This window comes from Tachypleus tridentatus, chromosome 3 (genome assembly GCF_004210375.1).
Source record: "Tachypleus tridentatus isolate NWPU-2018 chromosome 3, ASM421037v1, whole genome shotgun sequence".
Taxonomy (NCBI): Eukaryota; Metazoa; Arthropoda; class Merostomata; order Xiphosura; family Limulidae; genus Tachypleus; species Tachypleus tridentatus.
The window spans coordinates 39,515,609-39,542,901 of NC_134827.1; the positions used below are offsets into that span (position 1 = coordinate 39,515,609).

General features: G+C 37.8%; 1 protein-coding gene across 1 annotated transcript in view; it reads left to right on the top strand.

The window, feature by feature from the left end:
- Window positions 1-27,293, top strand: part of LOC143246729 (homeobox protein dve-1-like) — a 131,613-nt gene that overhangs the window by 80,714 nt on the left and 23,606 nt on the right. The window contains 2 exon segments of the mRNA XM_076493819.1: window positions 13,627-13,753; window positions 20,049-20,154. Coding sequence (XP_076349934.1) covers window positions 13,627-13,753; window positions 20,049-20,154 — 233 coding nt within the window.

The following is a 27,293-nucleotide window of genomic DNA, read 5'->3' on the forward strand; positions in this document are numbered from 1 at the left end:
ATCAGTGACCTTTATTTCTTTAGTTTCAGAATTGTATTTCTTAAAGTGGATAGAACCTTCTTTACCATTGTTGTGCTGGTTCGACCTCAACAGTTTACCAAGGTGTTATCTTGAGTCCTTAGGGCCTTATCAATTCCCTAAGCTGACACTGTAAAGTTGGAGAAGTTTAATGTTGAATACTATCTCGAGGTTAATACGATGCTAATATGTCATCGTGAGGTTAATATAATCTTGACAGTTTACCAAGTTCCTCTGACATTTAAGACGAATCTTTTCTAATCGTGTACCGACACATCTCAACTTGATGTGTATAGAACTATGTGTATTCGAGTCACATGACAAGCTTCTGGTTCCTCATGGTAGTAATACATTACTCTAGTTTTGTTCATTCTCTTATATCTAACTACTATATGTGTATTTATTTTCTGTCTGGTGAGGTGCACAGTATCCATTGTGTTGATCTGGTACTACTGTATGGTGAGGTGCACAGTGTCCATTGTGTTGATCTGGTACTGCTGTATGGTGAGGTGCACAGTGTCCATTGTGTTGATCTGGTACTGCTGTATGGTGAGGTGCACAGTGTCCATTGTGTTGATCTGTTTCTAGCATCTGTAAACAGGCGACATTAATTCTGTTTTACAGTAATTTGTACAACATATCAGTCCTGGCTATAACCTCCGTGTCTGTAGTTTGTCACCAAAACGTGGCAGCCATTGGAATTTAAAGTGTTTGTAGTTTATGGTATTCTTGTAACCATAAACCGGGAAGCCATGTTCCGTGGTTTATAGATGATATTTTTTTATGAGATTCTATATAAACAATGTTTTTGATATAGTTAACTCCTTCAGTGTAGGTGGTTTCGGTAGGTGGAATGAATACTAAATATTAGTACGATTCTACATACATCCTTGGTGTGCTTCAAGTTGTAGCAAGTGTTACGTTATATAACACGATATTGGTAAGATAAACACATTATAATCTGTCACCGGGTCTGGTCGGGTTCTGTCTGACAACATTGCATCTTTATAAATAACCTTGCGACGTAATTTGTTACCCTGTGGGATAGTGGTAAGTCTTCGGATTTACAACGCTAAAATCAATGGTTCGATTCTCCTCAGTAATTACAGCAAATAGCCCCATGTGACTTTGTTACAACAAAACACACACATACGGCGTAGTTTCCATTGCAGAAAGATCCGTCTTAAGAATGTCATGTCCAAAACGGATACTTCTCCCTGAGAGCTCTCCAAAATCCATTAAGTACATGAATGAAGACGAACGGTAACCTAGCGTCTATTTCAACAGTCTAATCGTCCAGACATTTACAAGCCCTGCATTCGGCGTCTTGATAGTTGTGTTTTCAAATGGAATACCACGAAAACTCGTTTGTTCACCAGCCTCTCAGAGTATTCGACAATTGAACAGATATGAGAGTGAGCAACTTGTGTAAACGGTTTTATCAGACGAAATTGTTCTGGCATGACCTGATACTTATTGTATGAGAGTCACGGTCCAACCTCACTAATGGTTGGTAAAGAGTTGATAGTGAGTGGGTGGTTAGACCAACTAGCTGCCTTCCTTCTAGTCTATCACTTTATAAGTAGGAACAACTAGCGCAGATCGTCCTTGAGTATTCTTGCGCGAAATTGAAAACAAACAAATAATCCACATGAGAATTCTCAATCATATTATGTACTTCTCGCTTGGGGCACGTGGACGACTTCTTTTTTTTTTCCACTGTCCTTTCTTTTTGTCGATTTTCACGTGTTATAAGACACCATACTTACCTCGACACTTCGTAAGTCTTTCTGGATGGTCCTTCTGGCTCCAAGTTCATCCGTAATCTTTTATTTTCCAATGATTCTTGGAAGTTGTGATCTGAGTGTATAAATATTTTGTGTCGCAAACGGCTGGGCCCGTCATGACCAAGCGTGTTAAGGCGTTCGACTCGTAATCTGAGGGTCGCGGGTTCGCATCCCCGTCGCGAGCATGTTTGCTAAATTATGGACGGCTAGCTCAGATAGCCCTCGAGTAGCTTTGTGCGAAATTCAAAAACAAAAAAAAAAAACAAACGATTGTTACGTTCCTTTTCTAACAACCCATCGTAATTCAGTAATGTCACACAACCTACAAACAATATCAGTGTACTTTTGATACGTGACGTCCCACTGCGACTCTCAGTGGTTCGTCCTTGTCACGTGATTTGTTAATTTTGATATTCAAAATAATTTTATTATACTCTATACAGCACTAGATAGAATATTATAAAAAATAGGAGCTTCTACTTAGAAGATTGATACAAATGAAAGGTATACTAAACATCTATTATCCTGTTAAATGACTGTTTGGCGATTCAACAACAGTAAAACATTCTAGCCCGGCATTGTCAGGTCGGTTAAGGCGTTCGACTTGTAATCTGAGGGTCGCGGATTCGAAATCCGGTCGCACCAAACATGTTCTCCCATTCAGCCGTGGGGGCGTTATAATGTTTCGGTCAATCCCACTATTCGCTGGTAAAAGAGTAGCTCAAGAGTTGGCGGTGGGTGGTGATCACTAGCTGCCTTCCCTTTAGTCTTACACTACTAAATTAGGGACGACTAGCGAAGATAACCCTCGTGTAGCTTTGCGCGAAATTCACAACGAACTTTCTCCTAGTGTAGGAAAAAACAGCAGCATAATCGAGTACAAGAACCGTTCTGCTTCTGCATAAACAACAACAGAACCTGTACAAGAACCTTACAGAGCACTTGTTTCGTGAGGTTAATCTGTTAGTAGGTCTTGCATAAATATTCCCTTAACCGTGTGATATAAAACGTGCTTATCTTAGTTCGAGGTATTTAAATTTTAAAGCCTATTCGATAACTCGAAACAAAAGTGGCAAAACAAATTAACTGGTAGGTTTGTGAGTTTGTCCACTTGCGATGATACATTTACAGAATTACTGTTCGAACTGCTTAACGAACGTGTTGACCAACTGTTTACCGTTTCGATTTAATGAAGAAAACATTATTAAAATATAATCCACATGATACAATAAAGGTAATACTAATATATATAATGTATGTTTATGTTACTTAGACTGAGACGGGAAATAGAACATGTTTCTAAAATCAGAAAGAAAGTATACGCTATCAATCCACCGTTGCTTTATTGTTTTTTGGTGTGTTTCTATGCGTTTCAAAGTTGGAACATTTTCTTACGAAACGGCCGCTTAGTAGAAATATAGCTGTGATGAGAGAACTTGTAATAGAAGAACGCGTGTACATTTTTAACCCAGCCGACGGGTGGAGAAGTCATGTTAGTGGTATGTCTAAATCATTATTGTTTGATATCATATTTAACACGTGTTATCGTGAAGAAAGGAAGCGAACGTCAGTTGTCTGTAGACTCTTCCATCTGCACGTGCAAGCATGCCGTTGTTATACAATAATTCTGTTTTTATACAGCTATCTCTCGCTGTGTGTCGCCACTATACTAACAAGTATGTCGAATGGTTACATTTCAGGTTATCTGGTTCTTTGCTTAGTACACTCGGCCTTCGTGCGAAGATTATCCAGAGCTAAGAACTGACGCACGCTGGCTACGTCTGGGATAGGAAATACCTGTTATAAAGTAATACATTTCATTCATTATGAGTGGTGTGTAGTAGTTGAACCAGCAAGCGAATATTTTCTCTCTTCCCTCTTGTGGCAAAACACATTTTTAAAATTGGATTTTATTCTATGTGCAGAAAAGAATCGAATTATTAACAGTGTGTTTTGTGAGGTGTATTCGACAGTTGTTAGACTAATGAATATTATAGACCGTTATTCTGAACCATACAATTATATGTATTCATAGCATGTAACCGGAATCTTGTAGCCCCAGATGGCAGGTGTGGGTGTTAAAACTTTTGTTAAAATAAAGAACAACGTTTCGACCTTCCTAGGTCACCTTCAGGTTAACGGATAACCGGAACCTTGTTCCTAGATCTTTAATAATGCACGTTTTATATACATTCAGTTATCGAGGGTTAGTCTAGAGCACGTATTGAAGTAGGTTTATCCCAGCCGCAGGTACAATAAGGTTAGTTTTCTGTTGTTAAAGATGGTTTGCTTGTCATGGGCTAGTGGGTGAGGCGTCGGGTTGAGTGTAAAAGAATCTATGGCTGAATCCCTGACGACGTTAAACACGCCCACTACTTTGTGGGTGCGTTATTGATAACTTGTTAATTGACTCGAAGAGCAGGAAGGAACTATTGTGGAAAATGGATACTAACTTCCTTCTGCCAATTTGTAAAAATGGAAGACTGCGGATGCCACCTTCCTTATGTCAGTTTTAAAAACGGAGGACAGCGGATGCCACCTTCCTTACGTCAGTTTTTAAAAACGGAGGACAGCGGATGCCACCTTCCTTACGTCAGTTTTTAAAAACGGAGGACAGCGGATGCCACCTTCCTTATGTCAGTTTTTAAAAACGGAGGACAGCGGATGCCACCTTCCTTATGTCAGTTTTTAAAAACGGAGGACAGCGGATGCCACCTTCCTTATGTCAGTTTTTAAAAACGGAGGACAGCGGATGCCACCTTCCTTATGTCAGTTTTAAAACGGAGGACAGCGGATGCCACCTTCCTTATGTCAGTTTTAAAACGGAGGACAGCGGATGCCACCTTCCTTATGTCAGTTTTTAAAAACGGAGGACAGCGGATGCCACCTTCCTTATGTCAGTTTTTAAAAACGGAGGACAGCGGATGCCACCTTCCTTATGTCAGTTTTTAAAAACGGAGGACAGCGGATGCCACCTTCCTTCTGTCAGTTTTTCTGTCAGTTTTTAAAAACGGAGGACAGCGGATGCCACCTTCCTTCTGTCAGTTTTAAAACAGGACAGCGGATGCCACCTTCCTTCTGTCAGTTTTAAAATGGAGGACAGCGGATGCCACCTTCCTTCTGTCAGTTTTTAAAAATGGAGGACAGCGGATGCCACCTTCCTTCTGTCAGTTTTTAAAAATGGAGGACAGCGGATGCCACCTTCCTTCTGTCAGTTTTTAAAAATGGAGGACAGCGGATGCCACCTTCCTTCTGTCAGTTTTTAAAAATGGAGGACAGCGGATGCCACCTTCCTTCTGTCAGTTTTTAAAAATGGAGGACAGCGGATGCCACCTTCCTTATGTCAGTTTTTAAAAATGGAGGACAGCGGATGCCACCTTCCTTCTGTCAGTTTTTAAAAATGAAGGACAGCGGACGCTACCTTCCTTCTTTTTTTATATACGTGTGTTTGTCACATGACAGCGACAACACAAAAATATGTCTCGGAACGGATGGTATGAGCAGTTAACATTTTTACTAATAAACAGAGAACAACGTTTCGACCTTTTTAGGTCATCTTCAGATTAACAAAGAACATCGTTAAGAAGGACGACAACACAGTTTATATGTATGTACCTCGAGTGGATCCATTCACTTAACCATTCCAGTAAACTGTGATGCGGTGTCTGTGTGTGTGTGAAGTAGTAAGGTTGGTATGTATATATTTCAAGTTTTGGTAAGGCTGTCTGTATCGTACGAGGCTGAATTAACACGATTCCAGGTTTCACAAAACAATATTGTGGTAAAGTCGAACAAGACCACGTGCTTTACATAGCAGTATTTTTTTAGGTTGAACGACACCGTGTGTTTTACGTTCCCCAGGGTTCAACTGTATCACTGTGTGTGTGTGTGTGTGTGTGACAAGACATTATTTCAAGTGTCAGGTTAACAGTAGATACAGTCAGAGCTGCAAGGTGAGATTTGTTTCGTGTAAAACAAAACTCGAGCGTAGACGCCAACGTTATTGTATATTTTCATGAACTAGACACTTTGTGAATAGACACGTGTGATTATTACGATAACTGGACCACGTTTCTGGTTTGAATCCTACAACAAGAGAGTACTGCTTCTGACTGGATAACAATTTCAACTTGTCTAAACATAGATAAACATGTTATGTAAACCAGTCGAGACAGTTGTAAACGTTCTAACAATTAGCTTGTTTTCACTGGTCCAGTGACGGCGACTCGTCATAGTATCCATTTAACTCTCTTAAGTCGGAAGATGGTCCTTGAAAAATTCCCGAAAGATGGCGAAAGCGTGCATTAGACTAAAGCTGGGCACTTCTCTCAAGACTTGGGTTACCTTTTATTGATCTGTAAACCTAACTGTACAGTGTTCGTTTAATAGATTCCTAGACTTAAGTACTTATTTACACGCGAACTGGAGTTACTCTTATAAAGAATAAAAAGCTGCGTTTATCCATGCGCACTGCGTTATTTTTAAAACAAGTATTGTATATAAATGGAGGGTGGGAGCATTGTGACCAGTTTAAAATATCGGCCTTTTTTTTTTCTGCTTCGGTTAAGTGTTGGAAGAATTACTTTAAATGATAAAGTTGGCAAATGTATGTTGAAAGATATGATTTCCTTTTAATTTACTACTAATGGTTTTAGCTTTCCTGCATGACAATAGGCTTACCACGTAAAGCAGTTAGCAAATAAGTATGGGAAAGATGGATTTAAAACTATTGCCCTCTATAAAAGGACTTCAGAATATTATTTGCCCTTACCCCAGCCGACCTATTCCATGAAACAACAATAAATTTCTAGACTTACAACATTAAAACCTGGGGTTCGATTTCCTCAATTGGAACGTGTGCAGATAACGCATTGTTTACATTTGCACTAAATGAACAACCACATAATTAATGTGCAATCGAGAAGAAACATGACGTCACTAAATACACGGTGTTACATGAGGCATTAGCATTTGTCGGTGAGAAGTCACTTTAATATTCTCGCTCATTGGTTTAACCAGTTCAATGCCGTAGACGAGATAACTCGTCCAAGCCAATCGGTAGCACAGTGTCACGGACGAGTTAATTCGTTCTCAGTAATACCCAACTTCGACGCTGGATGTCAGCACCATACATGCATTTGACCTACTTTCAAATTGTTTCACTTTCGATCCAAAATGGCGTCACGAAAAAGTTACAAAGTGAAGAAGCATTAGAGTTGTATTTTGAACTTGGTTCGGAGTTTGAAGGTAGCAGTGGCGATTCAGAAGATTCAGATTTTGAAGATTCTTTGAAAAATACGGAAATACAAGGCTCAGATCTTAGTGAAGATGATGAATGGCCATCAACCAGCCACTGGTAAACGGGCGATAACACCAGGGAGTTGTGAAATGTTTTGAAGCAGGGGTCAACACACGAAAGTGAATTATTAAATGTGTCATTAATTTCAATACCCAAAAATGACATTTTGTGCATTACTGTATCATGTTTTGTACATGTTTCTTCCTTTTGGGTACTACTATAAGTTTGGCTTAGAGAAGAAAATAGTATTTGCTGCTTATTTCCTTTGTTTTAAAACTGAAGTACTTGGCAGTCAACAGGTTACACCCAAACATAATGGTAAAGATTCGTGACGACGAGAAACGCACTTGAAATAAAAATGTATCTCAGAAGGGCTGGTGTCAGTGTTAACACTTTTACTAATAAAGCAGCTAACAATGTTTCGACCTTCCTGGGTCATCATCAGGTTAACAAAGAGTTTGCAACTGACCATTTCCGGGCACGTGCCAGTTTCAAACTCCATATGTTAACCTGAAGATGACCTGAGAAGGTTAAAACGTTGTTCTTTGCTTATGAATAAAAGTGTTAACACCCACACCAGCCATTCTGAGATACAGTAACGGTGCCAATGGGGGGACTTGGGGATGCTTGAGCCCCCCCAAATGAGCCAAGCCCCCCTCACTCCCCAATATTGTTACCTACATATATTCATAAAATATGAAAAACACAATTGTCGTTGTTGCTTAACAATTAACATCAAAGAGACATAGATCTGTAGAACTCAACGTCTTCATTAAGATGAAAGATAGTTAGCCTGATAGTGACCTTACTTTTCCTCAGAGTGTATTAACTTCACATGGGATAACTCGTTTCTGCTATGTAAACTGTGTCTTTATATTTCTTTTGATTTGTAGCTTTACTCTTAATGGTATATTAAATGTTCAATCTAAGTTAATCTTGATTTTCTTTATTATTATGTATTACCTTGGGTGGAATTTAGGTGAGCTTCCTCTTTTACATATACGCATATTTTCATAAACAGATTATTTATAATTTATAATAATGAATTATTAATCAGAGTACGAGTTTCCAATGAAGACTGCATTGAAAACGCAGTTCAAAATAGCACACCTTTCTGAAATGTACCTTGGTATTTACATCATTATAATTTACCATCTATACTTCATATTGATGGCATTTTGGGAAGCCCCTCCACAGTTTACCTGCTGAGATACAATGGAGAAAACCTGATGTAGACATTCAGACCAAACATTTATTGTAAACATCATTTTTTATCCTTAATATATAGCATATAAGATTTGTTTCTTGTAAGTTAGACACAGTGTAAAGTGAAAACGTGGTCAGTAGAACCGATATTTTGGACAAATCTTAAGTCTTGCTGAGATTTACACGTTTTAATTTGAACTTAAAACACAATCCCTGCGTTCTGATCTACACAATAAAGAGGGTTAAAAAATACTCATAGCTTGAATGTGACACTATTGATGTTTTGAAAGAAGGATTTATTTAAGTTTACAGTAATACATGGAAGTATTTAAAGTTAAGTTATACAAGAGGATTCTGGTGGATCCTGCGATGTTTCATTTTTCTTTCCTTTTCTAAGGCCAAAGCTATAGAACATCAATGACCAATTTACCTGGCATGACCAGGTGGGTTAAGGCGTACACTGAGGATCACGGGTTCGAATCCCCGTCGCACTAAACATGCTCACACTTCCAGCCATGGGGACGTTATAATGTGACGGTCAATCCTACCATTCGTTGGTAAAAGAGTAGCCCAAGAGGTGGCGGTGGGTGGTGATGACTAGCTGCCTTCCCTTTATTCTTACACTGCTAAATTAGGGACGGCTAGTGCAGGTAGCCCTCAAGTAGCTTTGCGCGAAATTCAAAACAAACCACATACCAGTTTACCAGTGAATAATTAATTTATTGACAAATATTTAGTTATTAATAGATTAATTATTTCTAGAAAGAAATAAAAACAAATCTAAACTCCCATGAACAGAGTAGAATGAACAGGTTTTAAAACTTTAATGGACTGCAAGTGTCTGTTTGGCTTCTACACTGGAACATTCGTTGTCTTTCCTTTCTTTCAATAACCAGTTGGAACCAATTGAAGTTTTATAACCTTCTATCAGTACTGTCCCTTTGTGAGATAATTGGTATACATTCTATTTAGAGAAAGAAAAATTTCCCATTCATACACAAGGAACAAGTGACTCGGAGGTTCTGGTCAACCAACAGTTATTTTTCTTATTAATGTATTTACGGGTTTTCTAAAGGATAAGTAGAGAAGAGTTTTGAGGTATATATTTTAGAGAAACTCTCTTCTTTGTCATACTAACAAACTGTTGTACACAGTTTATTGGTTACAGAATGTGACATCTGGATGTCATGCAAATACTTTTTTACATTTGAAAATCCAGTTTTGGTCTTGGTACAAACCTCGTGTCTCTCATTTTAATTGTATGGTATTTATATATATCTTGTTATTAATACATCTTTCAGTCCTAATCTGAGCTTCTGTCTGATGCTTTCCTGAAATTTCTGTTTTTGCAACTTCCAAAGATTCGTGGTAAACGGGCTCGAACGTTTTATTTTCTTTGTCAACTCAAATAACTCATAATTAACGATAAACTGAAATAAGTCGTCACTGACAACTCAAATAACTCATAATTAACGATCAACTGAAATAAGTCGTCACTCAAATAACTCATCATTAACGATCAACTGAAATAAGTCGTCACTCAAATAACTCATAATTAACGATCAACTGAAATAAGTCGTGACTGTCAACTCAAATAACTCATCATTAACGATCAACTGAAATAAGTCGTCGCTGACAACTCAAATAACTCATCAATAACGATCAACTGAAATAAGTCGTCACTGTCAATTCAAATAACTCATAATTAACGATCAACTGAAATAAGTCGTCGCTGACAACTCAAATAACTCATCATTAACGATCAACTGAAATAAGTCGTCACTGTCAACTCAAATAACTCATAATTAACGATCAACTGAAATAAGTCGTCACTGTCAACTCAACTCATCATTAACGATCAACTGAAATAAGTCGTCACTGACAACTCAAATAACTCATAATTAACGATCAACTGAAATAAGTCGTCACTCAAATAACTCATCATTAACGATCAACTGAAATAAGTCGTCACTCAAATAACTCATCATTAACGATCAACTGAAATAAGTCGTCACTCAAATAACTCATCATTAACGATCAACTGAAATAAATCGTGACTGACAACTCAAATAACTCATAATTAACGATCAACTGAAATAAGTCGTCACTGTCAACTCAACTCATCATTAACGATCAACTGAAATAAGTCGTCACTGACAACTCAAATAACTCATAATTAACGATCAACTGAAATAAGTCGTCACTCAAATAACTCATCATTAAAGATCAACTGAAATAAGTCGTCACTCAAATAACTCATCATTAACGATCAACTGAAATGTCGTCACTGTCAACTCAAATAACTCATAATTAACGATCAACTGAAATAAGTCGTCACTGTCAACTCAAATAACTCATAATTAACGATCAACTGAAATAAGTCGTCACTCAAATAACTCATAATTAACGATCAGCTGAAATAAGTCGTCACTGTCAACTCAAATAACTCATCATTAACGATCAACTGAAATAAGTCGTCACTCAAATAACTCATCATTAACGATCAACTGAAATAAGTCGTCACTGTCAACTCAAATAACTCATCATTAACGATCAACTGAAATAAGTCGTCACTGTCAACTCAAATAACTCATCATTAACGATCAACTGAAATAAGTCGTCACTCAAATAACTCATCATTAACGATCAACTGAAATAAGTCGTCACTGTCAACTCAAATAACTCATAATTAACGATCAACTGAAATAAGTCGTCACTGACAATTCAAATAACTCATAATTAACGATCAACTGAAATAAGTCGTCGCTGACAACTCAAATAACTCATAATTAACGATCAACTGAAATAAGTCGTCACTGTCAACTCAAATAACTCATCATTAACGATCAACTGAAATAAGTCGTCACTGTCAACTCAAATAACTCATCATTAACGATCAACTGAAATAAGTCGTCACTCAAATAACTCATCATTAACGATCAACTGAAATAAGTCGTCACTGACAATTCAAATAACTCATAATTAACGATCAACTGAAATAAGTCGTCGCTGACAACTCAAATAACTCATAATTAACGATCAACTGAAATAAGTCGTCGCTGACAACTCAAATAACTCATCATTAACGACCAACTGAAATAAGTCGTCACTGACTAAAGGTCGTCATTTTTCTGTACAATTAAAACAAAACGTTTTGGGTTAAAATTTATGTACTACCTGGTCATTATGCATCACGACCATCTGTATCGTGAACTGAGTCATACTTACGTCAGTTCCGTGAACTGAGTCAGACTTCACGTCAGTTCCGTGATAATTTTTCACAATCTTTGTAACTTTCCACTTCGTTGATTTCTGAAACACCACTAAAATATCAATTGATTTGATGAAGAACTTAACTGACAACACTGCAGTCTTTTAGTAATCCTCTTGCTAACAACCAGAAATGTCTGGATACCCTCCTCTGATTTTCCTTCTCATTTGTTTTGCTCGTCTTTTGTACGCACCTGATTTGCAATGATAAAATTGGCTAGACTTGAAATGAACAAAAAATTAATTGTAAAGCTTGTGTGATGAAAACATTATCTATAAGAATGCAGTTGAGATTGTTTTAACCTAGCATTAGATGGAACATGAAAAATTAATTTGATAACATGTTCAAAAAATTTTGTAAAAAAAGGACCAATAGGTGATTCCTTTCCTTGGTATGGCCCTTTTACTTTGTAACCTCACCTCCTGCCCCAGAGGATTTCTTTATATTTTGGTATCTAACTTGATATACCCTTCCCTCCTGCCCCAGAGGATTTCTTTATATTTTGGTATCTAACTTGATATACCCTTCCCTCCTGCCTCAGAGGATTTCTTTATATTTTGGTTTCTAACATGATATCCCCTTCCCTCCTGCCCCAGAGGATTTCTTTATATTTTGGTTTCTAACATGATATCCCCTTCCCTCCTGCCCCAGAGGATTTCTTTATATTTTAGTATCTAACTTGATATCCTCTTCCCTCCTGCCTCAGAAGATTTCTTTATCTTTTGGTTTCTAACTTGATATCCCCTTCCCTCCTGCCTCAGAGAATTTCTTTATATTTTGGTTTCTAACTTGATATCCCCTTCCCTCCTGCCTCAGAGAATTTCTTTATATTTTGGTTTCTAACTTGATATCCCCTTCCCTCCTGCCTCAGAGAATTTCTTTATATTTTGGTATCTAACTTGATATCCCCTTGCCTCCTGCCTCAGAGGATTTCTTTATATTTTGGTATCTAACTTGATATATTCTTCTCTCCTGCTTCATAGGATTTCTTTATATTTTGGTATCTAACTTGATATCCTCTTCCCTCCTGCCTCAGAGAATTTTTTTTATATTTTGGTATCTAACTTGATTCTTTTTATTAACATATGAACAATTTGTATTCATATTGAAATCTTGTTTTGTGAATAATGTTGGGTCAGGAAGAGGTCAAAGGTTATTCTTATGGTCAGACAAGAAATATTACATTACAATACTCAAAAAATAATGTGTCGGTGAATTGGAATTTTAAAGAAACGTGACATTAAAACTGGGCTTCTGGTTTTGAGAGAAGAGAAGGCCATACATACTTGTTGATATTGTAAGTTTATGTGTAGTTTTATAACGCGACACTAAAATTAGACTTCTGGCTTTGAGAGAAGGCCATATGTGCTTGTTGATGTAGACATAATTTCGCTACAGGAGTACCAACTGATAACGTTGTTATTGTGAACCTTCCTACACTTGTGTTATTGTAGCAAGCTTTACTAACAACAAACATAAAGATGTTACTTGGTATGGTCCATTTAATTGGTCAGTTCTTTTGTCAAAGTAGAACATTTGATCTCTTTACTTCTCTTACTGAAAACTGCCTAGTTGGCCTTCTGCCAACTGTCAAATTCCATTAGCTAGACTGAATCCATAGCACTCTAAAGTCTACCTGTAATGCTATTTAAACACAGTACATAAAGGTAAATGTTAATTTTAAAGCACTGAACTTAGAAAACATTTAAATTATCTACAATATTGACATACAATTTCACATCCAGGTTTTTCTTAATTATTAAGTCAGCCTGCTATGTATTAACGAATTGTGTATTATTGTTTTTTAGTTCTAAGATTATTCAACCAACAAATTTCCCATTATTGTAAGCATGACTTCCTTCATCACACTGCCATCTATATTTTGGATCCTTAAGTAAGAATGCTTGTATGATTATTAATTCACAATTAGCATGTAACAATTGTGTTTTCATTCTTGTTTCTTAAATAGCATTCTTACACTTGTATCAATGTTTTTCATTATAAATATGCTTGGACAGTATGGTTTTTCTCTGTTTTAAATATAGGAGCCATACAATTAAAGAACTGGAAACCACTGAGTTTTGAACAAATCACTGATTCATCTGAAGTCACAGTTGGAGAAATTCTGGGTGACGTAGCAGCAATAGCCACACTTAGGATCCGGTTATCCAGGTGGGTTTTACTTTAATCAATAGCCACACTTAGGATCTGGTTATCCAGGTGGGTTTTCCTTTAATCAATAGCCACACTTAGGATCTGGTTATCCAGGTGGGTTTTCCTTTAATCAATAGCCACACTTAGGATCCGGTTATCCAGGTGGGTTTTACTTTAATCAATAGCCACACTTAGGATCCGGTTATCCAGGTGGGTTTTACTTTAATCAATAGCCACACTTAGGATCTGGTTATCCAGGTGGGTTTTACTTTAATCAATAGCCACACTTAGGATCTGGTTATCCAGGTGGGTTTTATTTAAATTTTTTGTTAAAATTTTTTTTGATGTGAACCTGACTTTACCAAGAGAACAATTATTGTTTAATATTGTAGTCGATCTTTCAGTCAGTATATAGTTGTGGCATGTTGAGGTCAGTTAGGGCCTGCTAACTGTGGGTTGAAGGATGTAGATTCTCCTCAGTCACTAACCAAGTTTGGCATACAGAAGGAGTTGGTAAAGAAATGCACCAGTCCAACAAAAAGTTCATTAACCACTCAAAACAAACATGAGTGTGTCCAGTGGATATATTAAAGAAGTTAGAGATATGCAAAGAAACTGTTTTTTTGCTACTTCATTGTGCTCTCTCATAATTCACATTAAAATCAAGTTGAAATAACAAAAACATTTCCAGCATGTTCAGCTGAAAGGAGACTAAGATAAAATTAAACAGTCCAAATGTTTAACCTACCAGTTTAAAGCAAATCTTAACCTCGGAAGTTATGGCCTGTAATATTTTGAAATGCAGTAAAGCCTGCTCACTAAACGCGAGTGTTAAAATGAAAGAACAAGACACAATTGAACAATCCTGAGAAAATTCTTAATCTTTCTAAAGTCTAATTTTGCCTGCTTACTTGGAGAAATCCTGATTTTAAATTCAAGGAAACTAACATTGGAGAAAACCAAGTCTGTACACAACCCTACATTCTGCCAGTTGTCTCTATGCTTACAGAGTGTCTGGTAGACCCTGGCTATCATCTGATGTGACAAACAGATGAACAAAAACGCAACATTACCAGAATCGTAAGAAAACACTAACTACTTAGCGAACATGTGTGTTCTGTACACACTAAATAAGAAAGTAACAAAGTTAATAATACTACTTTGAATTACATTATGTATTTTGGCATCAGAAGTATATATTTTTTCAACTAATGTTAAATATGTTCCAAGCACTGTGCATTCCATAACATTGCAGAGAATACCAGATTTCTATTTTATTTACTAGTGAAAGTTCCCATGTGATGAACAGTGGGAGGTTTATGTAATACAAATGTCTTCCAGCTTATAATATGATTTCTCCTAAATATACAACTAGTGATTAAGAGTCCATAAACTATAGGTAATGAAAGAAAAAACAAGAGAAATTCCATTATTTCTCTGTTGGCCTCCCTCATTATCAGATGTGTATTTAACCATCACTGAAGTCTGTGTATGTTGTCAGATGTGTATTTAACCATCACTGAAGTCTGTGTATGTTGTCAGATGTGTATTTAACCATCACTGAAGTCTGTGTATGTTGTCAGATGTGTATTTAACCATCACTGAAGTCTGTGTATGTTGTCAGATCTGTATTTAACCATCACTGAAGTCTGTGTATGTTATCAGATGTGTATTTAACCATCACCGAAGTCTGTGTATGTTGTCAGATCTGTATTTAACTGTCACCGAAGTCTGTGTATGTTGTCAGATCTGTATTTAACCATCACTGAAGTCTGTGTATGTTGTCAGATCTGTATTTAACCGTCACCGAAGTCTGTGTATGTTGTCAGATCTGTATTTAACCATCACTGAAGTCTGTGTATGTTGTCAGATCTGTATTTAATCATCACTGAAGTCTGTGTATGTTGTCAGATCTGTATTTAACCATCACTGAAGTCTGTGTATGTTGTCATATCTGTATTTAACCATCACTGAAGTCTGTGTATGTTGTCAGATCTGTATTTAACCATCACTGAAGTCTGTGTATGTTATCAGATGTGTATTTAACCATCACCGAAGTCTGTGTATGTTGTCAGATCTGTATTTAACCATCACTGAAGTCTGTGTATGTTGTCAGATCTGTATTTAACCATCACTGAAGTCTGTGTATGCTGTCAGATGTGTATTTAACCGTCATCGAAGTCTGTGTATGCTGTCAGATGTGTATTTAACCATCACCGAAGTTTGTGTATGCTGTCAGATGTGTATTTAACTATCACTGAAATCTGTGCATGTTGTCAGATCTGTATATAACCATCACTGAAGTCTTGAAGTCTGTGTATGTAAAAATAATAACTTCTAGACATGTTATGAGTCATTCATAGTCGATTAAACCAAAGTCGACAGGTCCAAATACAGCCAAGGAGGAATTGTAGAAGTTGTGTGCCACAATATATAGTGTAGCTCTATACTAATTATTAGTAGGGTGTGTGTCATTATAAATGGTGTAGCTGACCTATAATGTTATTAGTAGGGTGTGTGTGCCATTTCATGTGGTGTGGCTGACCTATAATGTTATTAGTAAGGTGTGTGTGTGCCATTTCATGTGGTGTGGCTGACCTATAATGTTATTAGTAAGGTGTGTGTGCCATTTCATGTGGTGTGGCTGACCTATAATGTTATTAGTAGGGTGTGTGCAACATTACGTGTGGTGTGGCTGACCTGTAATGTTGTTAGTAGGTTGTGTGATATTACCTTTGGTGTGAGTGACCTGTTTTACAGTGAAATGTGTCACAGTAATATTCTGATATTTTAATTTTTCCTACATAGTGTAGACACTATTAATTTGTCTTTTTGTTGTAAAGAATTCTGTTTGAATATGTAAAGTGTAACTTACATTAGAGTTTGAGAACTACAAATATCCTCTGGTTTGGTTATTATTAGCAATAAATAATTGTATTAATATAAAATATGTCATCTTACTTGTCTAGTTTTACCAGTAGGTTTCTGCAGCTATTTTTGTTTTGTGGAAGAACCGTCTAGAAGTTGTTTTTATATTACAGCTTTAACACTGTAAACATAATATCACATGTGTATAACAAACAGTGTAAACATAATACCACACGTGTATAACAAACACTGTACACATAATACCACACGTGTATAACAAACACTGTAAACATACCACATGTGTATAACAAACACTGTAAACATAATACCACTTTGTGTATAACAAACACTAAACATAATACCACATGTGTATAACAAACACTGTAAACATAATACCACATGTGTATAACAAACACTGTAAACATAATACCACATGTGTATAACAAACACTGTAAACATAATACCACACGTGTATAACAAACACTGTAAACATAATACCACACGTGTATAACAAACACTGTAAACATAATACCACTTTGTGTATAACAAACACTGTAAACAATGCCACATGTGTATAACAAACACTGTAAACATAATACCACTTTGTGTATAACAAACACTGTAAACATAATACCACACGTGTATAACAAACACTGTAAACATAATACCACACGCGTATAACAAACACTGTAAACATAATACCACACGCGGTATAACAAACACTGTAAACATAATACCACACGCGGTATAACAAACACTGTAAACATAATACCACACGCGGTATAACAAACACTGTAAACATAATACCACGCGGTGTATAACAAACACTGTAAACATAATACCACACGCGGTATAACAAACACTATAAACATAATACCACACGCGTATAACAAACACTGTAAACATAATACCACACGTATAACAAACACTGTAAACATAATACCACACGCGTATAACAAACACTGTAAACATAATACCACACGTATAACAAACACTAAACATAATACCACACGTGTATAACAAACACTGTAAACATAATACCACACGTGTATAACAAACACTGTAAACATAATACCACACGTGTATAACAAACACTGTAAACATAATACCACTTTGTGTATAACAAACACTGTAAACATAATACCACACGTGTATAACAAACACTGTAAACATACCACACGTGTATAACAAACACTGTAAACATAATACCACACGCGTATAACAAACACTGTAAACATAATACCACACGCGTATAACAAACACTGTAAACATAATACCACACGTATAACAAACACTGTAAACATAATACCACACGTGTATAACAAACACTGTAAACATAATACCACACGTGTATAACAAACACTGTAAACATAATACCACTTTGTGTATAACAAACACTGTAAACATAATACCACATGTGTATAACAAACACTGTAAACATAATACCACTTTGTGTATAACATGCTCATTTTTCTGAGACTTAACTTGATTTAGTTGTCCTTGTGGCAAAGTGTTTGCAGACTTATAATGCTAGAACCCAGGTTTTGATACCTGTGTTGGGCAGAGCACAGACAGCCCATTGTGTAGTTTTGTGTTTAACTTAAACAACATGAAGAACTTGGTTAAATTTCTTGTTTGCTGTTTATGAAACAGAAGAATAATGCCAACACATTAAAGTCAGGAACTTTTAACTGTTGACTAAATTTGGACTAAGTGAACTCAACTGCTATATTAACAATAGACAGTGATAACATTTTTGCTGGAGACTATCACCCTAGAGATTATCAGAACTTTGTTGCAGGGGTCAATTTAAACAGGATGGAAAGCTTCCATTGATAATCACTAGGAGGTGTAAGCCAGCTTTTACCATGATGGTGCAAACTCTGTACCAAGTGTAAGTATTGGATCATTGTGGTGATGCAGTTTGGGGAGTGAGAAATGAGAAAGTGATACAAGTTATGGACATCAGAATTAGGTGTAACTTGATAGGAAAGAAGTTTGACTGAAATCAGTTGTTGACACTTGAGTTGGTCAGACTGACCTGGCAAAGAAGTTCCAAGTCAAGCTTAGAAAGTACAAGTTCATAATGAATACATGTTTAGAACCATTGGAGTGAGGCGTAACACATTTCACAAAGAACTACATCAATGTATATATGTGAAAAGTGAAACACTGTAAATGTTTGATGGTATCTACACTTCTGTTTTATAGATAGTTTTTCTAATGTATTTATACAACAAACTGTTTATGTACCCATGCCTTGATTGATCATAAGGTGACTAATAACATATGGATCACCCAAGAGAATGTAAATTAATACACAGTCAATGATAGATCAGATCTGTTGACTACTCTTGGATTTCCTGTATGTTTTTCTAAGACAATTAATGGTGCCACCTAATGTTATTTACAGTAAGTGTTGTAACAAGCAGAAACATAACTTTATGAGTGCAGTGATTTCATTTGTAGTGAACAGTATAAAACTAAGTTGGTGATAAGAGAGTTTAGAGATATCTGTGAAGTAGATTATTAAACATATCTTTACAAGGTTCCTTGACTTATGGATCTGTCATAACTCAACTGACAAATAACACTATGTAACAAAATTGTTACTTTTTCTTGTTCCTGGGCAGAAAGTGTTATTTCCCAATTCCTTATGCCTAAAGTAAATGGAAAAGACCTATTTCTCTCTTCAAACTTTGTTTTTGTGACCTGGGAGTGTATAACGAAAACATGATGGGAGACTATATTTGGGGGCTGATACGTGAAAGTGATTTACATAACAGTCGCAAATCTCGAAAAACTACTCACTTCTAAACATTTTTATATAACTTTAGTATAAATACATGTAAATCTTGATTCATATGTTGTTTTATTCAGACCTTATGTAAATAAAAACGTGCAAATTTGCCCGTTTTTACATATAAAATGGGTTAATTTTTAAATCTCATTATCCAGGTCACAAAAGCAAAGTTTGAAGGGAATAATGGCCATTTTCTGTACTTTTACAACATAAGTAATTAAGAAACAACACATACTATCCAGGAACAAAATTTGTGTTACATAGTGTAATCAATCAGGAATTAGCAAGTTGTTTAGGAGTTGGGAAGTTGAAGAACATGTGATTTGGTTATGAAATTAAAGTTGTAAACTTTGTATATATGTGTTTATTGCTTACAAGTTGTTCAGTAAGTAGTAAATCATTTAAGAACAGAACTTGAAGTCAAGGGAATACATGTTATTTAATCTTATTATTATAAGGTTTAGGTTGTTTTACTGACTTCCTGTTAAGGAAGGTTAAGACAAAATGTTGGCACCACACTGAGATCTGATGTCAATAAATAAATCAGACAGTTTTAAACACACAATGGTATAATTTAGTCATATGTCACTCTAAGGTTAGTGTGTGTTCTAATCACAAAGTTAACTACATGTTCTGTTTCAGTCGACCAAAGATGAATGTGACATTTGATGTCAAGGAGAAACTACTTCAAGTCTTGTTGGTCCAATCACAAAACCTGCTGACCACTTCTGGATGTCCCATTGACCAAGTGAGTCTCAGATACCAACATTCAGTTGAAATACTGACTGTTTTGTTCTTTTTAACTGTCACCATTAGAACGTTAATTTGTTATCTGTAAGACTGTGGTTGATGGTGATGTTGTTGGTAATTGTCAGCATTAGAACATTAACTTGTTATCTGTACAACTGTTGTTAACACTCCTACGAAAAGACGTTTCTAGTCCTGATTTCTCCAAGCCCGTTCCCCTGGCTGTGGTTTCGCTAGATAGTAGATAGGGACAGTGGGAATCTCGTTAATCCATTCATTAATGGATTTAAATGGCAATTTCATTTAAAAACAAAATTATTAGCCTAATATTAATAACCTTTCAAGTTGCTCTGGGGCCTATTAGGCCCCACTTTTTGTAGGAGTGTTAAAGATACATTCCTGTCTACCACGATGCAGTTGTTTTAAATATCAGGTCATCCCTTAAGTAATGTCTAATTTTATGTTCAGAAAAAGAGAAAGGACTTAAAATTTTTTAATGTTATTTAATCAAAAATGTTTGAACACTGGAAATCAAATAACCATAGAAAACACTCAAATACTAAATAAAGAAACATACATAAACAAATGCAAAATTAAAGAAGCCTTACTTGTACAACTCAAGCCCAGAATAAACCGATACAAAGGAACACTTTTATACCTATATTAATAAATATAATCAAACATCTAAGCACGCCCTCTACATTCCTACACTCAATTGCACAACCCCATTCAAACATGTGGTCAGATATTGGTCAGTTACCTCTTTCTTTCTTTGTGAGCCTGTTGATGACCGAAGAAGGTTGAAATGTCTGCTCCTCTACATAAAGATTTTCTCAACCCAAACAAGCTGTCTTTACCTATATATTTTAATCAATAATGTTTGTTCCATTATTATTATTAATTACTTCTTGCCAATGATTCACAAGCTTCTGAATGCCACTTCTATTAAATTCTTGGGGTTTGGAGGAAAAGAATGTAGAGAGGGTAGTTTTGAGATCTTCGTGTGTTCCAAGCTCTTTTCTGTCAAGATAGTTCTGGAAACTTCAGAATAGATGAAAATCAGATGGGGCAAGTTGTGGAGAATAAGGTTGATGTGGAAGTTTTTCCCAGTTTAGCTCTTCAATCTTTGCAGATGTGATCCTTGCTGTATGCATTATCCTGGTGTAACAAACACTTATGATTGATCAAAGCAGGCCTCTTTTCTCTCAGTACAACATTCAGTTGCTCTAACTATTGACAATAGAAGTCTGATCTAATCATTACATTGAGTGCCAGCAACTCGAGTGGATCACACCACAATATTCCACCAAATGCTGAACAAGGCTTTCCTAGGGTGGAGGTCCATTTTGGGCTCCCTCGGTGTAGATTCCTGTACGTGGTGAGGGGACCTCCCGGGGAAGGTTCTGTTCTTTCAGTCTCTGGGATCTAAACATCCACCCATGTGTTTGCCATGTGTGGCGACCCGTGAAGGTGAGGAAAGGATCCTGGTGGTTCCAACCCTAACACACCACTTTGGCCTAGAATTATTGTAGACGGGCAGCCTTTGAGTGGTCCCCTTGGGTCAGTCGGCTGGTCCACTTGTGCTAGAGTCAACCAGTCAAGTACCAGTGTTGGAAGTTCTCAACGGGTGTTGTGGACATTGTGTCTGATGCTGGTGTTTGGGTATAGTGCTCACGAAACCCTGGCATTGCTGCAATGTCTTAGCATGACATTGGAGTGCATCCCCTCATTGGGCTCCATGGTGGGTGGGGTCAGTGGGTACCGAAATTTTCCTTTTTTTCTATGGATTCTCCTACAAAAAATTTAAATAAAATAGTGAAAAAACAGTCAATAGGTAAACGACCACGTCTTGAAGACTCTGAGCAGTAATCTTCAACATCTGTAACACCTGTACCCAATTTTCCTATATTACATTCTCTTTTCAGAAAAACCTTTAGGGCAAATGACCCCCTTTTTTATTCAGAAGGGACTTGAGGGTCTTGCTGGCTCTCCAAAATCAGTAAAGAAGCTTCGATCTGGAGACATATTGGTTGAAACATCCACTTCCCAACTCAGTGAACTCCTCTTAAATTCAAAGGCAATTGGGGATGTACCTATTGAGGTTACCCCTCATGCTACCTTGAATTCTTCATGAGCTGTTATTGTTGAGAGGGATTTGAAAAACGTCCTTGAATAAGAGATTCTCGCTGGTCTCTCCACTTAAGGAGTTTCTGCAGTGAGGTGCATCTCCACTCGCACAGATGGAGTTACACTGCTGACAGATATCCTTGTTTTGACATTTACATCACCACGTGCACCTGTCACCATCAAGGCAGGTTATCTAATTTGCAGGGTACGGCCGTACATTCCAAACCCTCTTCGATGTTTCCAATGTCAGAGGTTCGGCCACTCAAAGACGTCCTGTCGTGGTTCCCTGACTTGTGCTTGTTGTGGTGGCAAGGACCACGATGCTTATGAGTGTCACACAGACCCACATTGTGTCAACTGCAGTGATTTTCACCCGTCCTACTTTCGTTCTTGCCCAAAATGGTTGGAGGAAAAAGAGGTGCAACATTTGAAAACGACTCATAACATTAGTTATCCTGAGGCTCGGAAATTGCTGTCCGCCACTCCATCTCGGACATATGCTGCTGCACTTCATTCCACAACTACAGTGGGAATGCAGATAGATCTCTCTGTGCCTCCAAAAGAATCGTTTTCAAAACAAATGAAAAGCCTTTTGACCTCCGTGGTTAAAAAGGTTGATGAATCGACTTCTACACCCATCTCTGTTCCTCCCATATATTCCAAAAAAACCTCAAGATCCACATCCTTTGGTTTCAAATACAGGCATTTCTTCTGATAAATCTTTTTCTCCCACCCCATGATGCAAAACAATCATTCGTTTGCGTCCTCAGTCACTGGAATCCCCTTCCAACAACAAAGACCTGCCCAATCAACCAGGACAGGATCCATGCAGGTCGATAGACCTCCTCCGAATAAGGACAGTAAGGAAAAAAGACGTGGTCGTAAACAGAAGGGTTCTCCAGCCACTTTGCCTACCTGTCATTACAAATGGCCACCTTGATACAATGGAACTGTCGAGGTTTATGTTCAAATCTGGATGATATCAAAACACTGATTGCTTCCTACCATCCTGTATGTTTTTCCTTAAAAGAAACATTTCTAAAACCTGCTGATACAGTCACCATTCGGCAGTTTTCTCTGAACAGAAATGACAGGCTGTGTGATGGACGAGTACGTGGAGGGGTGGCACTATTGGTTGATCAGCATGTGCCCACCCTGTCTTTGTCACTCAACACACCCTTGGTGGCCATAGCCATCTGTGTTTCCTTGGGTCATACCATCACTGTTTGTTCTCTCTACCTGTCCCCTGGAGAGACATATGAGCAATCAGACCTTGATGCTCTTGTTGAACAGTTGCCGTCTCCCTTTCTAATCCTGAGGGACTTTAATGGACTGTGCTGTTATTGATAGGAGGGGTTGCTCTGTAGAGCATATGCTCTCTGATCACAATCTATCTCTTTTCAATGCTGGTTCTTCCACTTATTTTCACGCACCTAGTCGGTCCTTTACTACTATTGATCTCTCAATTTGCTCACCTTCATTATTCTCCCATTTTTCATGGAGGGTTGACAATAATCCACAACGCAGCGATCATTTTACTATAAATTTCAGAGAAATCGACCGTGGTCGATGCCACCCTACCCACGTGCCCCAGTGGAAGCTGGATCAGGCAGACTGGTCCACTTTCACTGCTCTTGCAGAACTTGGTTCTGCCATCGTGAATCAGCCATCAATAGACAACTGTGTGACAGCAGTAATTGACTGTATTATACAAGCAGCTGCTCAGTGTATTCCTAAAACCTCAACACGTTTTCCATGATATCCTCATCCATGGTGAATTCCTGTTTGCCACTTGGCATGAAAGGCTCAAAAACGGGCCTTGGATACTTTCTGTAGATATCCCACACTTTCGAACCGCATCGTTTTCCAATGGGCCTGTGCACATGCTAGGTGGGTAAGACGTCAAAGCCAGAAGGAATCTTGGATTAAGTTCACAACTAGCATATCTTCTACCACCAGTTCCAAGGTCATATGGGACAGGATTCGAAAGGTCAGTGGGCACTACAATTCTGTCCCCCTCTCCATCTTACTCTCTGATGGCCAAGAGGTAGCTGATATCCGGAGCATTGCCGATACTCTAGGTGAAATCTTTTGCTGGGTATCTAGCATTTCTGCTTGTTCCTCCACCTTCTTGGCCATCAAGATTCGGGCAGAGCGTTCACCTTTTTCCTTTCGAACTGACTGTCTCTTTGACTATAAATGTCCCTTTACACTGGTGGAACTGAAAATGGCCCTTCATTGGTCTGGCAGTACATCTGTTGGACCTGATGATGTACACTATGACATGCTGCGCTATCTATCTATCTCCTGCTTCTCTTGATGTCCTTCTAATTGTCTTTAACCGGATCTGGCAGGAGAATGTTTTTCCTGATGCCTGGCACCAGGCTATTATCTTACCTTTCTCTAAGCCTGGGAAGGATCCCAAGATTCCTTCAAACTACCATCCAGTTGCTTTGACGAGCTGTCTCTGTAAGGCCTTAGAGAGGATGGTTAATGCTCGTCTTGTTTGGTTCCTTGAATCAAAATTCTCCTCTCGCCCACCCAGTGTGGGTTTCTACGACATCACTCCACCATGGACCGCCTAATTTGACTTGAAACATCAATTAGAGAAGCCTTTCTCAAACGCCAACATCTTGTATCAATATTCTTTGACATTGAGAAGGCTTATGACACAACATGGAGTTATGGCATTTTGTGAACCTCAATATATATGAGTTATGTGGCCATTTACCCATGTTTATTAAGTTCCAAGTTCATGTGGGTTCGACACTTTCCCCGTTCTTTTGTACAGGAATTTGGGGTCCCTCAGAGCTGTGTTTTGAGTGTCACACTTTTCAGTAGAAAGATAAATGCCATCACTGAACAACTCCCTCTCACTGTTGCAAACGGGCTCTATCTGACACGGGATGTGAAAGTTGTCGAACATGAGATATATATTTAGCGGCAACTACAGACTGCCCTCCATCGTGTACTGAAGTGGACTACGGTGAACGGCTTTAATTTTTCTGTCTCTAAAACTGTTTGCATGCACTTTTTCTGCCAACAGGGTATTCACCCTGATCCTGAACTCTGTATTGGTGAAGTTTCACTGCCAGTGGTTCCTGAGACCAAGTTCTTGGGGCTTATCTTTGACCGTAACCTGACCTTTATACCACACTTAAAGCAGCTACGGGTCAAATGCACAAGAGCACTGAACATCCTCCATGTCCTCTCTACCGCCAGTTGTGGAGTGGATCAATGTTCTATGTTAAAGATATATTGTGCTCTTATTCATTCAAAACTTGACTATGGATCAATGGTCTATGGCTATGTCAGACCCTCGGCCTTAAAGATGCTGGACCCCATTCATCAACAAGGACTTTGACTCTGCACTGGGGCTTTATGCACCTTCCCAGTTCAAAGCTTATACGTAAAATATTATGAACCTTTTCTGCACCTTTGCAGTTTGCAACTGTCTTTACTAGATTCTTCGAAACTTCGTTCCTTACCAAAGCATCCCACCTGGGGATGTGTTTTCCTTCCTCGGTGGGCTATACTTTTTTCAGACCAGATGATCTGCCATTGCTCCTTTTGGCCTTCGCATCCAGGTGCCGTTAGGTGAATTGGGTCTGTCCTTGGATAACATTGCAGAATCCACTGGTCAGCCCATCCCTCCATGGCTTATTACAGCCCCCAAATGTGACCTTTCTTTAAGTCATCTGAACAAAGCAGATACTCTCGATTGGAAGTACTGTCTTTTATTTACTGAACATCTTTCGAACAATCATTCCATTCCAATTTATACGGATGATTCCAAATCAGGTACTTCTGTGGGCTCTGCCATGGTTTGTTGTGGTTCAGTGGTTACATGCAGAATCCCTTCTACAGCTTCTATGTTCACTGCTGAAATGTACACCATATCTCTTGCCCTGGATCACATTGAAGCTCAGCAGTACTTTAACTGCACTATTTATACTGACTCGCTTAGTTCTATACTGGCCCTGGAATCGCTTCATGTTGGCTCATACCCTGTTCTCGCTGATATTCAAAACCGACTGGCACATTTCTCATTAACACTTGCTTCCATCCAGTTTTTTTGGATACCAGTCTATGTTGATATCCGCGGGAACGAGCTTGAGGACACGGCAGCTAAATCTATCTACTCTGGCACTATCACCACTGTGCCTATTCCATACATGGACTATGGTCCTGTATTCAAGGCTCGGCTCCGTGCCAGCTGGCAGTCCACTTGGAGTGAACAACATGACAACAAGCTTTTTCAAATAAAACCCTCTATTGGGCTTTGGCCGTCTAGCTTCCGTAAGGTTCGGAAAGAGGAAGTTGTTCTAACTAGACCAGGCATTGGTCACAGTTTTTTAACTCATTGTTTTCTTTTATCTGGAACTGTTGCACCAGTGTGTGGTTTGTGTAACACTCAAATCACTGTAAGCCACATTTTACTTTCTTGCCATCATTACGATTCTCAACGACGGCAATATTTTAAACATCTTTTTTCCCAGGGTTTATCTGTAACATTGGACAGTGTTATTGATGATGGTGACTCTGTCCACCTTGATAATTTTTTTAATGGCCATTAATCTTTTTAATCTCATTTAAGTATTGCATATTTATTCATTACACCTTTTTAATTGTGGTTCCTTTTTTGCAGTTTTAATCTCTCTTCTTCAATTTGACATTGGACAATGGCCAGAACATTAAATAACTCGACACCAAGGTGACTAACATTGCTGTTTGAACTATCTGTTAGTCGTCCTGGCGAGTTGTTATTACAGTTTTGCTGCATGTCTTTTAACACTTTTATTACTTTACCTTTTAGTACTGGTCATAATGACACATTACCCGGAACCAGGACTGGAAAGACCAACTTCAGGTGACTGACGGTGGTTCTTGTACTTATCTGTTAGTCTTCCTGGCGGGTTATGATCATTACCTTTCTGCTATAGAAGTTCTTTACAACTTCTCTTACTCTGCTTTCTCTCTTAACATTGTACACTAGATGTCAACATTGGTTTT